Source organism: Nansenia antarctica (assembly GCF_963989245.1).
Source record: "Nansenia antarctica genome assembly, chromosome: 3".
Taxonomy (NCBI): Eukaryota; Metazoa; Chordata; class Actinopteri; order Argentiniformes; family Microstomatidae; genus Nansenia; species Nansenia antarctica.
In genome coordinates this window covers 85,916,024-85,933,490 of record NC_137688.1, presented here as the reverse complement: position 1 = coordinate 85,933,490, position 17,467 = coordinate 85,916,024, and the positions used below count along the sequence as shown (strand labels likewise).

Here is a 17,467-nt window from a genome sequence, read left to right as displayed (position 1 = left end):
GCGATAGGTCCATTCACACCAGGCGTTCTCCTCAGGAGGTCTGCCAGGCATGCCCATTCAGCTGTAAATACGGTAGGTGTTCTGGGCTGAGAGGGGGGCATTGATCACCGTTCACAATGGAAGTTCAAACGATCAAACTGGCCCCACCAAATCCGTCGACACTAACACAATTACCAACAGAAGCGTTTATAGTAATCTATTCTCCCCTGTCCGCCAGGCCCCATGTTAAGTTACTGATGACCTATTTCATTTTGTGATTACAGACTAATTTGTTAGTTGAACTGTTGAGCGATGAGAGTGCTTGGTCTGTTCCGCCGCTGGGGCACCTGCTTGGCTAGCCTGGTGCGGGGCTATTATGGTCTGTGCTTGGTTGGCTGGGCCGGGGTGTGCTGGTGATGGGGCGGCTGGGGGACCCCCGGGGGGGGGGGGGGGGGGGGGGGGTGCTGCTGTGCGCTGGTAGGCAAACTGGTAATAGTCGCTCTATGAGTATGAATGAATGAATGGACTTTATTGTCATTGCTACAGTACAGGTACCAAACAACGAAATTTAGGAGGGGTGGCTCCCCTGGTGTTAGGAAAGGGAAAAAAACACTTTTAGAAAAAAAATCACAAGAAGGGAAGGAGCTGGTTTACATAAATAAAGGCTATGTACACAATCCACTGTACTATACTGTACAGATAGACGACTAGGGTTGTCATATTGCACAATAGTATTTTTTCACGTTATTTAAAGTGTCACAGTTTGCAGGCTTGAAATGTACATGTTTGTGCCTCAGCACTACACCTGATTTTTTCAGTCCAGCAGCTGCCATACAATCCGTCCAGACTGTCCAGGGCCCAGAACTTAGGACTTTGCTGTGTTCAGGGCCTGCCAGGGAGTTTTCCTGGCTGCACAGTGTACAGGTTTGTTACCTTTGCCTGCTTGCGGGCTCTGTCATCATGTGAAGCGCATTGAGTCACATCTTGTGAGAAATGCGCTATACAAATAAAACTTGATTTGATTATTTGATTTGAGAGTTACAATGTAAGGAGTAGAGATACACCATAATGAGAGACATGGCTATTATAATTACCTTGCGTGGGCTAAGCTCCAGTTTTGTCTGTCAACACGTATTCAATTGATTTGCGTGTCTCATGTAGAGAGTTGTGTTAACTGTTCTGCAAAAAGGTTAATTAAATACAATTAGAATGTGTATTTTATTAAAACATTGGCCATCATTACTCAACAATGAGTGAGTTGATGCCAAAAATAACAATTGTGGTCTGTGAAAAATAAGACAAAACACAAGGTTACTTTGTTATGCATTATTAGACATGTAGATTGGGTGAAAGTAATGAGGTTGAAAACTGCATTTATATACAAAACACCAGAACATAATTAAAACATGCTGTGAAAGTGGCAGAAAATCATCCATTCTAATTTAGATGTTGTGATTAAGTGTGTGTGTGTGTGTGTGTGTGTGTGTGTGTGTGTGTGTGTGCGCCCGCACCTGTATGACATTTTATCCATATACTGCATACATGTGGGTGTGTTGTCTGACTGTGTGTTGCCGAAATAAAATCATTAGGGCGCAAAAGCCTTATTGTAATTGTTATTCCTATTATTCATCCCTCTTCCTTTGTGTGATAAAGCCACGACTCTACTAACCACCCTAACTGGGCCATGACTCTCACCCTAACTACGCCGTGACTCTCACCCTAACTACGCCATGACTCTCACCCTAACTACGCCATGACTCTCACCCTAACTAGGCCATGACTCTCACCCTAACTAGGCCATGACTCTCACCCTAACTTGGCCATGACTCTCACCCTAACTACGCCATGACTCTCACCCTAACTATGCCATGACTCTCACCCTAACTACGCCATGACTCTCACCCTGCCGCGACTCTCACCCTAACTACGCCATGACTCTCACCCTAACTACGCCATGACTCTCACCCTAACTACGCCATGACTCTCACCCTAACTACGCCATGACTCTCACCCTAACTAGGCCATGACTCTCACCCTAACTACGACATGACTCTCACCCTAACTAGGCCATGACTCTCACCCTAACTACGCCATGACTCTCACCCTAACTACGCCATGACTCTCACCCTAACATGACTCTCACCCTAACTAAGCCATGACTCTCACCCCCATGACTCTCACCCTAACTACGCCATGACTCTCACCCTAACTAGGCCATGACTCTCACCCTAACTAGGCCATGACTCTCACCCTAACTAGGCCATGACTCTCACCCTAACTAGGCCATGACTCTCACCCTAACTACGCCACGACTCTCACCCTAACTACGCCATGACTCTCACCCTAACTAGGCCATGACTCTCACCCTAACTAGGCCATGACTCTCACCCTAACTACGCCATGACTCTCACCCTAACTCAGCCATGACTCTCACCCTAACTAGGCCATGACTCTCACCCTAACTAGGCCATGACTCTCACCCTAACTCAGCCATGACTCTCACCCCCATGACTCTCACCCTAACTACGCCATGACTCTCACCCTAACTACGCCATGACTCTCACCCTAACTCAGCCATGACTCTCACCCTAACTAGGCCATGACTCTCACCCTAACTAGGCCATGACTCTCACCCTAACTCAGCCATGACTCTCACCCTAACTAGGCCATGACTCTCACCCTAACTCAGCCATGACTCTCACCCTAACTAGGCCATGACTCTCACCCTAACTACGCCTTGACTCTCACCCTAACTAGGCCATGACTCTCACCCTAACTAGGCCATGACTCTCACCCTAACTAGGCCATGACTCTCACCCTAACTAGGCCATGACTCTCACCCTAACTCAGACATGACTCTCACCCTAACTAAGTCATGACTCTCACCCTAACTAGGCCATGACTCTCACCCTAACTAGGCCATGACTCTCACCCTAACTAAGCCATGACTCTCACCCTAACTAGGCCACGACTCTCACCCTAACTACGCCACGACTCTCACCCTAACTAGGCCATGACTCTCACCCTAACTACGCCATGACTCTCACCCTAACTAAGCCATGACTCTCACCCTAACTAGGCCATGACTCTCACCCTAACTAGGCCATGACTCTCACCCTAACTACGCCATGACTCTCACCCTAACTAGGCCATGACTCTCACCCTAACTACGCCACGACTCTCACCCTAACTAGGCCATGACTCTCACCCTAACTAAGCCATGACTCTCACCCTAACTAAGCCATGACTCTCACCCTAACTAGGCCATGACTCTCACCCTAACTAGGCCATGACTCTCACCCTAACTACGCCATGACTCTCACCCTAACTAGGCCATGACTCTCACCCTAACTACGCCACGACTCTCACCCTAACTAGGCCATGACTCTCACCCTAACTAGGCCATGACTCTCACCCTAACTAAGCCATGACTCTCACCCTAACTAGGCCATGACTCTCACCCTAACTACGCCATGACTCTCACCCTAACTAGGCCATGACTCTCACCCTAACTACGTAAGCCATGACTCTCACCCTAACTACGCCATGACTCTCACCCTAACTACGACATGACTCTCACCCTAACTACGCCATGACTCTCACCCTAACTACGCCATGACTCTCACCCTAACTACGCCATGACTCTCACCCTAACTAGGCCATGACTCTCACCCTAACTGAGCCATGACTCTCACCCTAACTAGGCCATGACTCTCACCCTAACCAAGCCATGACTCTCACCCTAACTAGGCCATGACTCTCACCCTAACTAGGCCATGACTCTCACCCTAACTAGGCCATGACTCTCACCCTAACTAGGCCATGACTCTCACCCTAACTAGGCCATGACTCTCACCCTAACTAGGCCATGACTCTCACCCTAACTGAGCCATGACTCTCACCCTAACTAGGCCATGACTCTCACCCTAACTAGGCCATGACTCTCACCCTAACTACGCCATGACTGTCACCCTAACTAAGCCATGACTCTCACCCTAACTAGGCCATGACTCTCACCCTAACTAGGCCATGACTCTCACCCTAACTAGGCCATGACTCTCACCCTAACTGAGCCATGACTCTCACCCTAACTACGCCATGACTGTCACCCTAACTAAGCCATGACTCTCACCCTAACTGAGCCATGACTCTCACCCTAACCAAGCCATGACTCTCACCCTAACTACGCCATGACTCTCACCCTAACTACGCCATGACTCTCACCCTAACTACGCCATGACTCTCACCCTAACTCAGCCATGACTCTCACCCTAACTAGGCCATGACTCTCACCCTAACTAAGCCATGACTCTCACCCTAACTACGCCATGACTCTCACCCTAACTACGCCACGACTCTCACCCTAACTAAGCCGTGACTCTCACCCTAACTGAGCCATGACTCTCACCCTAACTCAGCCATGACTCTCACCCTAACTAGGCCATGACTCTCACCCTAACTACGCCATGACTCTCACCCTAACTAGGCCATGACTCTCACCCTAACTAGGCCATGACTCTCACCCTAACTACGCCATGACTCTCACCCTAACTAGGCCATGACTCTCACCCTAACTAGGCCATGACTCTCACCCTAACCGAGCCATGACTCTCACCCTAACTAGGCCATGACTCTCACCCTAACTAGGCCATGACTCTCACCCTAACTAAGCCTTGACTCTCACCCTAACTAGGCCATGACTCTCACCCTAACTAGGCCATGACTCTCACCCTAACTACGCCATGACTCTCACCCTAACTACGCCATGACTCTCACCCTAACTAAGCCATGACTCTCACCCTCACTACGCCATGACTCTCACCCTAACTAGGCCATGACTCTCACCCTAACTACGCCATGACTCTCACCCTAACTAGGCCATGACTCTCACCCCAACCAAGCCATGACTCTCACCCTAACTAGGCCATGACTCTCACCCTAACTAGGCCATGACTCTCAGGGGCGGCTGTGGCACAGGAGGTAGAGCAGGCGTCTAATGACCGCAAGGTTGGCAGATCGTGCCCTGTCTGGTTCGTGCCCTGGCAGGCCACATGTCGAAGTGTCCTTGGGCAAGACACTGAACCCCAAAATTGCTCCCAGTGGTAGCTTGCCGCCATAGGTGTGTGAATGTGTGTGTGAATGGGTGAATGAGAGGCCGTTGTAAAGCGCTTTGGATAAAGGCGCTGTATAAGTCAGTCCATTTACCATTACTCTCACAACTATTGGTAACTTTTTTTGCTTCAGAGCAGTCATACGTCATCTCCCTGTCATCAGAACGATCACGCCCCCTTTTGGGTGGTAGAAGTGTTAGGAGTTTGACTGGCGGTCAATACAAATATGTGGTCTTTGCTACTTTAATACGATAAAAAAAAAAAGACTGTATTGCTTTTTAGATATTAGGAACCCAAATCCGATGGCCAGTCAGGCAAACAATTATATAGTGTCATTTCCGATCAATGATCGACCACGCACGCAAATTAAACAGCACCATAATCAATGGTTATGTTGACCATACAGTGCATTTGGAAAGTATTCAGACCCCCTCACTTTTTCCACATTTTGTTGTGTTATGGATAAATGAAAATAATTTGTCATCAACCCACACACAATAATACCCCAGAATGACAAAGCGAAAAAAAACACCTCATGGACATACATATTCAGACCTTTTGCTATGACGCTCTTAAAATGAGCTAAAATCCCAAAAGTTCATCTACAAATGACTCTGTAAGTTGAATTGAGTCCATCTTAATGCAAGAACAATAGTTCATGTAATTTTGGAAAGATTATCTTTGTTTTTATAGGGCCTCTGATTTGCATAGGAATCAATTACACACTGTGTAGATTAGGATGTCACTACCAAGTCAGCAGATTTTATAATTTTCTCTTGATCCTGACAAACTCCTCAGTCCCTGGCTGCCAGTGACACATATACCCAGAACCAGTGGTGTAGTCTACGTGATACGCAGGACTACGCCGTATACCCAATAGGAAAGGCCAAGGATTTCCATATACCTGTAATGTACTTGACAGACCCACTTAAAAATGTGTGAGGATACGTAACGGCGTTTTGTGACAGAACTTTCACTTTCATTCATAAAATTCACCCCGTCTGTGTTACGAAGCACTTGAATTTTGGACCATTGCGACTGACTATAGCGTCATATACCATCAACGGGGGGAGATGCGACATGAAATATGCCAAAATGCAGCACTATCATGCACAGATCAGCCTTATAACGCGTAATGTTAGATATATAACGTTAGACAGGGAGCGCAGATTTATTTTTATGGCGAAATGAACAATATGAGGCTGGGAGGGAAAAATCACAGTATACCCACTAGAAAAAACTACACTACACCACTGCCCAGAACTTGATCCACTGTTTTTCACACAAGAGAGCTAGATTTGCACTAAACTGAATGCTTTGTAGTAAAACCAAATAAACACATTTCCAGCCACTTTCTTTTCTTTTATCACTTGAATTCATTGTGGCAAACACAATTATGGATATGAGATAGATTATTTTTCCATTAAGGGATTCTTCTTAGCCACTTGGGTATAGACCGATTTTGTCGAGTGACTGAGATGATGTCGTCCCATCGACTGTGTATTTTCCTCTCCACCATCCAACTCTGTAGATGTTTGTAAGACTCCCCAGGCCTCAGGGTCACATTCCTGAGCAGTTTTGATTTGCTACATTTTTAAGAACAACCTGATCCACACAGTAATGTAATTGATTCCTATGCAAATCAGAGACCCTATAAAAACAAGATATTGATTGCAAAATTACAAGAACTATGTCACAAAAATTACATTAACTAATGATGACAAATAGGGCTATGACAGGGCAAATGTTTTTTCCTGTAATTTGACATGAGTCGGCTGACAATGCAACCTATGGATTGAAGAATACAATTAGGAATGTTCAGGTGAGAAAGAGGAGTGAGGATTTTGGGTTTCACTGGTTTTGAGACTGGATAAAAAAGCAAGCCTACAGTAGCCTTGGACAGCAGAATCGATGTCAGTGGATGTGAATGTCAATGGATGTGAGCTCCCCTCCATCCAGGACATAGGCATACAACAAACGGTGTGTCAGCAAAGCCTGGAGGATCATCAAAGATCCCAGCCACCCCGACCACAGTCTGTTTGAACCCACGCCGTCCAAAAGGCGACGCCTCTTCCGGAGCCTCAGGGCCAAAACTCAGAGGCTGACCAACAGCTACTTCCCCCAGGCAGTCAGGCCCTAACCCTAACCAACAGCTACTTCCCCCAGGCAGTCAGGCCCTAACCCTAACCAACAGCTACTTCCCCCAGGCAGTCAGGCCCTAACCCTAACCAACAGCTACTTCCCCCAGGCAGTCAGGCCCTAACCCTAACCAACAGCTACTTCCCCCAGGCAGTCAGGCCCTAACCCTAACCAACAGCTACTTCCCCCAGGCAGTCAGGCTCATGGACAAGCCCACTGTAGACAACTGACTATCATCCCCAAGCACACCCCATGTATACAGAATCTTAACTTTACTACTTGAACTATCTATTTTATTACTAGTTGTACTGCTAAATGTATCCTGTCTTATTTGTCATCTCCTGTACTGTGATACTGTAATGTGAGAAACCGAAGCCTAAAATATTTTACTCTCTTACACTTGTGTAATGTGACACTCGTTCAATAAAACTTGAAACTTGAAAGGTGAAACTACACAACATTGAATCCTGATTCATGTAAATACTGCCATAGGCTTACACCCTAAACTATTTATCCCGGTTCTGATATTGACAGTTTACTATAGAATCTGATCCACTATGGAGGCAAGGCAGCACACTGGTGACACCAGATCTCCACTGAGGCATAAAATACCACTTGTGTTTCACCATGAACAACTTGGTCCCATGTGACTATCGGTATCAGCATTCTTACCTCTCCAATGTCAGGGATGGGCTATTCCAGTCCTGAAGGGCCCAGGGTCCTGAAGGTTTAATCAATACTATTCAATCTGCAACTGGGTCACCCGCATGAGGCAAGGCTCCTACCCAAACAATGGCCGGACATCTAGCTTAGCATAGTCGTGCCGTCCAAACCCAACAGAGACGCGTACAGAATTTAAACTCACAGCTGCTTAAACATGATTGCTGTGTTGTCACATTGTTTAGAGCACAGGTGAGTATAACCTTGACCTCAACTGCAGTGTGCTGTAAATGTACTTCACTTTCCACTAGGAGTCATCATCTTAAACCCTCTAAATGTGTGATTTAAGAAAAGACTATACAGTATCATCCACTTTATGTTGATACATATGATATCTAAAAACATTAATTGTGTCCAAATGAATATAAATAATCACCGTTATGTATAACTGGTGTGGTTTTATCTGTGAATGTTATTTACGAATAGTTTATTAGGTAATTACAGTTTTGCCATATAAGGTGATGCTTTTGTGTCTACATATCCTATTTAAGACTCATAAAACAAATAATACCGTTGACGGGATAGAATGGGCATTTGTGTAACTGTCACAGTTGGTAATCGAAATCAGCTTTCGATGTTGGATTCTAATAATCAAGTCGGTCATATCAGATTACTACCCAAGGCAATATGGATGTTCTAAACTACCGTTTCCTATAGATCAGTGATCAGGAAATGGTCCATATTGCCTGGGGTAGTAATCTGATATGAGCGACTTGATTATTAGTCTAATTATTAATCCAACATCTGTATATATATATATATATATATATATATATATATATATATATATATATATACACCTCGTTCCAAATTATTATGCAAATTATATATTTCTCAGATTTTCCTAAATAGTCGATGCAAATGACAATCAGTATAATTTTCAAGTCATCAACCGTTAGAGTATAATTCAAATTTTATTGAACAAACCTCCCAATGATAACAGTATTTTTAAAAAAAATAAAAAACTCAAAATGCACTGTTCCAAATTATTATGCACAACAGAGTTTCAAAACATTTTAGGGGTTGTAAAGAACTAAAAATGGTAATTTGATGAATTTAGGGTTAGGAGGTCATATTAGGAGGTCATATTTACTGAAATCAAAAGCTATTTCAAACAAAAACATCTTAACAGGTCAAGTTACATGTTAACATAGGACCCCTTCTTTGATATCACCTTCACAATTCTTGCATCCATTGAACTTGTGAGTTTTTGGACAGTTTCTGGGGAAGATGGGGGCCACACCATGAGTTTCTCTCCTTTTATGCCTATAGCAGCCAATGACACAGAGGTATTCTTTGCAGCATGACAGTGGGCTCAGAAATACATGAAGACTAATTTCCAAACAGTCTTGTTTACTGATGAGTGCAGTGCAACCCTGGATGGTCCAGATGGATGGAGTAGTGGATGGTTGGTGGATGGCCACCATGTCCCAACAAGGCTGCGACGTCAGCAAGGAGGTGGCGGAGTCATGTTTTGGGCCGGAATCATGGGGAGAGAGCTGGTAGGCCCTTTTAAGGTCCCTGAAGGTGTGAAAATGACCTCGGCAAAGTATGTAGAGTTTCTGACTGACCACTTTCTTCCGTGGTACAAAAAGAAGAACCGTGCCTTCCGTAGCAAAATCATCTTCATGCATGACAATGCACCATGTCATGCTGCAAAGAATACCTCTGTGTCATTGGCTGCTATAGGCATAAAAGGAGAGAAACTCATGGTGTGGCCCCCATCTTCCCCTGACCTCAACCCTATTGAGAACCTTTGGAGCATCCTCAAGCAAAATATATATGAGGGTGGGAGGCAGTTCACATCAAAACAGCAGCTCTGGGAGGCTATTCTGACATCCTGCAAAGAAATTCAAGCAGAAACTCTCCAAAAACTCACAAGTTCAATGGATGCAAGAATTGTGAAGGTGATATCAAAGAAGGGGTCCTATGTTAACATGTAACTTGACCTGTTAAGATGTTTTTGTTTGAAATAGCTTTTGATTTCAGTAAATATGACCTCCTAATATGACCTCCTAACCCTAAATTAATCAAATTACCATTTTTAGTTCTTTACAACCTATAAAATGTTTTGAAACTCTGTTGTGCATAATAATTTGGAACAGTGCATTTTGAGTTTTTTATAAATAAAAAAAAATACTGTTATCATTGGGAGGTTTGTTCAATAAAATGTTAATTATACTCTAACGGTTGATGACTTGAAAATTATACTGATTGTCATTTGCATCGACTATTTAGGAAAATCTGAGAAAAATATAATTTGCATAATAATTTGGAACGAGGTGTATATACACAAATAACATTGTTGTTTTGTTCATTTGTGTCTTGTTGGACTAAGGTTCTATTCTAAGGCCCTTGTGGGTTTCCCCAAACCTATTTGCTTTGTTTTGCCTTGTGTCATACTTTAATGTTCTTTATTCCTTCTGCAAATAAAATGTAGATCTGATTTGATCACTTAGCCTAAGTAAGACATACTGTGGAAACAGAATAGGGTTCACAGATTTTACCTAAAGAAGAAATATAAGCAGACTATTCAAATAATACTTCACACGTGTGTTTTGATGATCGCATGGGAGAGGAAGTCAACAACAAGTGGAACAGGAAAATTATTTATTTCATGCATGCAAATCATTTCTTGAGGGCTTTATGTAATGCGCTTTATGTAATGCACATTAGGCAATGCGTATATTAGACTTGCAGTCATTAGCGACTAGACATAATAATCATGTCTCCACACAGACGTCCTGTGAATCAGTTAAATGCCAGATTGGACAGAGCAATCTAGGTTAAGTACCTTACAGGTGTAGTATACGCTACGCTCAAGCGCGGCTCAACTCAAAAACGCTAGTTAGCCACATGTGCTAATTAAATTCCATTAACCCCAAATGCTCTCCAGGGCTGCGGTCCGCCCCATTCTTTTTGGGGAAGGACGTTGTTGTGATGGTCACAACTGTCATTTGCACACTGAAGGTGATACAGCACACTATGTTTACGAAGAATCACTGCAGAATACTGGCTTAAGTGAGAGTTCATTACTCTTAAGGGAGAATTCGTTACCGGCTACAGGGTTTGAAAACGCACTTGGCTCGACATTTCCGAGTGCTTTAAAGTACAGTTACAATCCCAGTGAACAGTGAACGGCCATTTCATATACAACAACAAGAGAGTTAGGTCCTCATAACAGTGAACAGTGATTCAAAACAGTGAAAGACTGGCAGACATTTTGATGATAAGCGTTTTTTCACACGGTGGTGCATTTCCGTTCTACACTATTTTCAATTGAATGAGGTGAAAACATCAGAGGGGGGGGGGTCTTCTGTGCGGTGTGTGATCTATCTTCTCTTCGTCAATAGAGAAAGCGTTTGCCAATGGTTACCCTGCTTCTTCACAAGGATCCTCTCCACCACGCTGAGGTCCTTTTTTGGGTAGCCAGGTCATTTCACAATCCCACTGAGTCTTCTTATGGTTGACAGGACCATTTAACAACCACAACTGCTGTAGTCCCTTTTGGTTGTTGCCAGGTCCTAGTGGCACATCCACTCCCTATCTGTTTGCTTTGTCCGTTCACACAATAACAACACTCGGCTCCATTTGTGTTGCCAAGGACACCTGGTCTTCACAGTGAAGTGAGTCTCTCTCTCACTGACAGACTTGCTGTCTGCACTAATAGTGACCTGCTGAGCAAATCAAGCAGAGGACAGAAGACAGAAATAACAGAGAGGACATTTTTCACCAGGCAAGCTGAAACACTGTAGAGTATACAGAATCAATGCAGACGAGAGAGAGAGAGAGAGAGAACAAGAGCGAGAGAGAGAGAGAGAGAGAGAGAGGGGGGGAGAGAGAGAGAGAGAGAGAGAGAGAGAGAGAGACAGGTGAGAAAAAACAGAAGATTTTATTCAAAGCTCCCAAAGTGTTGAGACTGTCTGAGAGAGAGAGGCTGGCATACTCAACATGTCAGTACAGTCACCATTAAAAGTCATTAGCAGGGTCGCCACCCTGTCAGGAGTGTATCATAGGGGTGTTCGTAGGAGAGGAACAGACAGAAGAGTGCTACGCTGGATAGGTTTACATACAGTGAGAAGGTATTCAAGTGGAATTAAGATGTGTCACACTTAACCGGACATTTTGTCCAGTTGCTGTCCAGTCAGTCCCTTTATCTGAGTCAAACATTGAGGATAGATAAGTTGTTGACGTGTAGCTTGTTCTCAGTGTGGAATCCTGGGGGTGTTGGGTTAGTCTTGAGCATAGGAGAGTTTGTACAGGGACACATGTACCGGTAATGGTGGCCACTTGATAGAAGACAGGAAATGGTGGAAAACAAGATAGGCTACAGGTCGTACAGCTGACATCTGGACAGGTCTGTGAATGGTCCTTGTATGAGTTGTGGTTGAGGGAGTAAGAATTGGGGGGTTACGATTAGGGCCTAAGGATGAGGTTAAGGACTCCAGAGTTGTTGTGATTGGTGGAGGCCTAATGAGGTCAGAGGTCACGATGTGTAGGTGGTCCGGGGGGTCCGGGGGGAGGGAGACTGGGTCCTGTGGCGTTTGTCCTGGAAGTCCGGGTGAATTACGGCGAACACTCCAGAGAGGCTGCAGAGAGAGAGAGAGAGAGAGAAGGGGGGGGGAGAGAGAGAGAGAGAGAGAGAGAGAGAGAGAGAGAGAGAGAGAGAGAGAGAGAGAGAGAGAGAGGAGAGGGCGGAGAGAAGGTGGGGAGAGAAAGAGAGAGAAGGGGAGAGTAAGACTGAGTGTTAAATAGATTAACAACTTCCCTTAAATAGGGAACAACTGAACTTGTGTCTGTGTCTTAACCTCTCTGACTCAGTGTGAGTGGACCTAGAGCGAAAACAAGAGCAACACCTCAGGGTTACAGCAAACGTACAGCAACCGTTCCGTCACAGCGAACAGACTATGATTGGGAATCTATATGGCATATGGGATCATATTTTTTATTTAACCGTTATTTTTTAGCTGGGTGTCTCCATTTGAAACCAAGGTCTCGTTTAGAAGGGAGCCCTGCACAAATTGTTTTTTATTAATCCTTTATTTAACCAGGGTAGTCATATTGAGACAGTAGCCTCTTTTTCAAATGAGCCCTGGCCAAGAAAAGCAGCACTTCATTAAAAAAGACACCACATACAGTATGAAAACATACAATATACAACATAAAATAACAACAAACAAGCAACAGAAACAGTGAGCAGACACAGCCTATAAAAGATGCATACACACAGTTTACAACAATAGATAATACAAATACACAACATTACAACATAATAAAACACAATCAAGAAAACACAACATTTTCAAAAGAATAGGTCCTCAATCAAAACATTAAACTGCCCTAGTGGTTACCCGAGCAACCGATTGAAACGTTCTCTGCAGATTGTTCCAGATTGTTCCAGCAGTGACGGGCACCCCAACTAATATCGGATTGACCCAATTCGGTGGAGTCCCACCGAAGAAACTCAAGAGGTAACCAACCCTGGAAACAAGCTAGGTGATTGATGTTCTTGAATTTCAACAATGAGATTACCGTATTTTCCGGACTATAAGTCGCACTTTTTTTTCATAGTTTGGCTGGTCCTGCGACTTATAGTCAGGTGCGACTTATATATCAATATATAATTTCATACTGACTGACATGAACCAAGGAGTAAACATTACCGTCTACAGCCGACAGAGGGCGCTCTGGGCCGCTCTGGGCTTGTGACAACTATATGCTGCTCCTATACCACTGAAGAAATTATCTAAAACATTAGCTTGTTGAAGCTAAGCAAACGGTAGCTGGGTGAACTTGCTTACTGGTAACTTGCTTGTTGGACTCGCTGGCTTGTTATGTTCATTTAGCCTATTCAGCCTCCCAGCCCCAGGTATGTTCTTTATGCTATTGTGTTGCTGAATAACTGTTACGTTAACATACCGGACTTCTATTCAGCCTGTTGTTCTGTGTGCTATGTAGTTGAATAAACTTGCCTTTCCAGGTTAAATGTCTGTTCTTGGTCTTGGATTTTGTGAAATACATTTCTAAATAAATAGTCCAGTGCGAATTTATATAATAGGAACTATCCGCTCACAGACAACAATTAAAAAGAGAGGCTTTTGAATGTGTGAACACTAGATGGTCTCTTGCCTTCTCTACCACAGCACAGCAAAACAATATACTGTGAAATATGTGTAAAGTTAAGCAACACAGAGACTAGTTGACGAGCTGAAAATGATGAAGTACATTTTTTAATATATATATATATTTTTTAGAGAGAGAGAGGGGAATTCAAGTACTTTCAATGACCCATGTCTATTTTCAAAAGCTTTTAAGACCGTGATTTTCTTTTCTCAAATTCACAAACTTTCAAGGATTTCAAGGACCCGTGGGAACCCTGAGAATGTTTTCTGAATAGCCCCGGATGTTTTTTCCTGGGGAAAAAAAACCAATAAAAAGTCGCCATCTACTGCATCGCCATTGATTTAGCGCATCGCTTGATTGAAGCTACCACCCGTCAATCAAAAACTTCAGCAAACTTTTTCAGTTGTTGTTTGTTTTGAGGTCTTCTTTTTTGCCTAAAGTCTTCATCAGGAAATGAAATCCAGCATGTTCAATTGGATTTCTGGGGTAGTGGTGGTCTAGTGGATAGTGAGTTGGACTTGTGATCAGAAGGTTGTGAGTTAAAATCCCGCCTGAAACCACACCACTACTAGTGTGCCCTTGAGTAAGGCACTTGGCCCTCAGTTACTACAGGGGGAATGTCCCTGTAATTTGTAATTGTAAATCGCTTTGGATTAAAAAAGCGTCTGCTAAATGTCAAAATTAATTAATTAAAATTATTTCAATTTGAAGATCGACTTGGGAAGAGTTGCCAACCGGCGGAGGTGTGCGTCGGGTGTCTGGATACCCAAGGAAGAGAACTCTGAGAACATCAGCCGGTTCAGAACCATGTCACTGCTAAGCAGCGGAAGGCAAGATATCTGTCAGCATCTTATCACGACGACTCACAGAAGGGTGGGAGCGCCTGGAGCGCCTGGCTGCCTAGAACACACCGGTGGAGTCACACAACTCATCAGGGGAACACAAAGGAGACCTATCTGTGTTGTGGCTGGACCTTGCAAATGCATATAGATCCATGCCAGACAAACTCGTTGAGCTTGCCCCCTACGACATCATGTTCCCAGCAAGATCAGGACCTTATTCTGAACTATTACGGTAACATCAGGCTAAGAGTCACTGCTGGGTCTGGCACATCAGACTGGCATCGGCTTGAGAAAGGCATCATAACAGGCTGCACCATCTCAGTCATCCTTTTCGCCCTCGCCATGAACATGGTCGTCAAGTCAGCAGAGGTAGAATGCAGGGGCCCTTTGACCAAGACTGGAGTGCGCCAGCCCCCAATAAGAGCATTCATGGACGACCTGACTGTCACTACTACATCTGTCCCGGGCAGCAGGTGGATACTCAAAAGCCTAAAGAAGCTCATCACCTGGGCAAGGATGAGCTTTAAACCAACACAGGTCTTTAGTGCTGAAGAGGGGGAAAGTAGTGGACAAGTTCCGGTTCCCACTGGCCGGAGCCAACATCCCGTCCGTTACAGAGCAGCCAATCAAGAGCCTCGGGAAGTATCTTTGACTGCAGCCTCAAAGATGCTGTCTCCATCCAGAAAACCAGCAGAAAAAAGAGCTCGATGCCTGGCTCACCAAGGTGGACAAAACAGGTCTGCCGGGGAGGTTCAAGGCCTGGATTCACCAGCACTCCATACTAGTAAGTAAGTAAGTACATTTTATTTATAAAGCACCTTTCAAAACGAAGTTACAAAGTGCTGTACAGTGGACATCACATAAAAACAATCAGGTAAAAACAAGTTCACATAGGGCACATAAGGACATAAGAGCAATAAAACAACAAGAGATAAAACAAAACAATGACCTATAGAAGTGGGTCAGGTGAAAATATCATGGAATAAAGTGCAAACGAAACAGGTGTGTTTTTAACACAAGTTCTTAAAACAATTAACAGATCGAGCATTCTTTATCGACACTGGGAGGGCGTTCCACAGTGTGGGAGCCACTACTACAAAAGCTCGGTCACCCTTGGTTCTGAGGTTGGTCGATCCCTACCAAGGATCCACGTGTTTGATACCATTCCTTGTTCCGTTCCATGTGTTAAAATGAGCCTGTCTCCCCTGGGTCAGTTTCAACAACTTCTCTTGATCAAAAGTACAAAAATAGTTCAAGAACTATTCTCATAGATTCAATAGAACATAGTTTCAATACCCGTGAGATCATGTGCGCTGCTCTGGTGCACAATAAAAAGGACGCGTCCCATTGCACTCACAAACTCAGTAACTACAAAGCCCATGCCTTTCAACCGGTTGAGACACAGCCACATTAGCTTTTACACCTACCAGATGAAGATACAGATGATTTACAGCAACACAAAATGTTACCATACACTCGATGTGATGAAATCAAACAATAGAGTTCAATTAAGCAAAGCCTAAAGCTTGTAAAACAGTTAGCTGGAATGTAACATCCAATAAAAATGCAAGCACATACTCCCATTACTCCATCCAGTTCCATCCAAGCCATTATTTAGAAATAATGATTGGCTCAAATGAAATGATGATTGACGTCTAATATCCCAACAATAAAACCCATTTTTAAACCCATAGACCCTCATGGAGAGATGTTCCACATTGACCACATCTCTCTACTGAGGTACTGAAGTACGGTTTCCAATCAGGGTTCCGACAAGTTTCAACAAGTCAAATTCAAGACCTTTTTAGACCTTTTTTAGACCTCTTTGAATATAATTTTTTACCTATTCGCGACACCATATTATGATAGCTTTTTGTCATCCTCGAGGTGATGAAATTAGGGATTTCCATATATTTTGCCATACAGACAAAAAAGGAAGCGACTTGGCATTTTTTTGGTTCCAGCTTGATTAATTTCCGCGTAAATAGATGTGGTCGGACTGATTTCCTTGCAGGATCTCATTTTTAAGACCTAGCTCCAAAATTTTAGACCGAATAAATGAAATTCAAAACCTTTTTAGGCTTTAGATTTTGGTTTGCTGGATTTTAGACTTTAAAGCTTTTTAAGACCAGCGCGGGAACCCTGTCCGTTGTGGTTTTCCCAACGTGTTTTCCAGTGGGGTTCAATTGTCTTTTGTAACTGTAATGCAGGTGATAGATGGTGACGACTGTTACATTTTTAATGACACCCCAAACCCATGAATGAAATGTTTATTGAAACATAAAAGGAACGACAACACAACAGCAAATGTTGAAAAGTGTCCAACAGTAAGATATTTGTAATGAGGGTCGATGGGGGAAACTTGACTTCCATACCCCGGTAGAGAGGTGTCCCTTCAGATGCTTGAGTCCCTCAGTTTCCACGGTTAACACTAGAACAGCCGTGCCTTTTTTATCTACTATAAGAGGGGGGTCAAATGACCATAGTCTTTACAATGGGAATCTGCTATTTACACACAAAGACCACTAGTTGTCCATCTTGTAAATTAGCCTG

General features: G+C 43.8%; 1 protein-coding gene across 1 annotated transcript in view; it reads right to left on the bottom strand.

The window, feature by feature from the left end:
• Positions 1 to 12,497: 12,497 nt before the first annotated feature.
• The window catches only part of samd12 (sterile alpha motif domain containing 12), a gene marked incomplete at its 5' end in the record, with an annotated part of 108,930 nt that continues 103,960 nt past the window's right edge, over positions 12,498 to 17,467 (bottom strand). Inside the window, one exon of the mRNA XM_080526087.1 lies at positions 12,498 to 12,538. Coding sequence (XP_080382213.1) covers positions 12,516 to 12,538 — 23 coding nt within the window. The 3' untranslated portion in view covers positions 12,498 to 12,515. The remainder of the gene's footprint in view (positions 12,539 to 17,467) is intronic.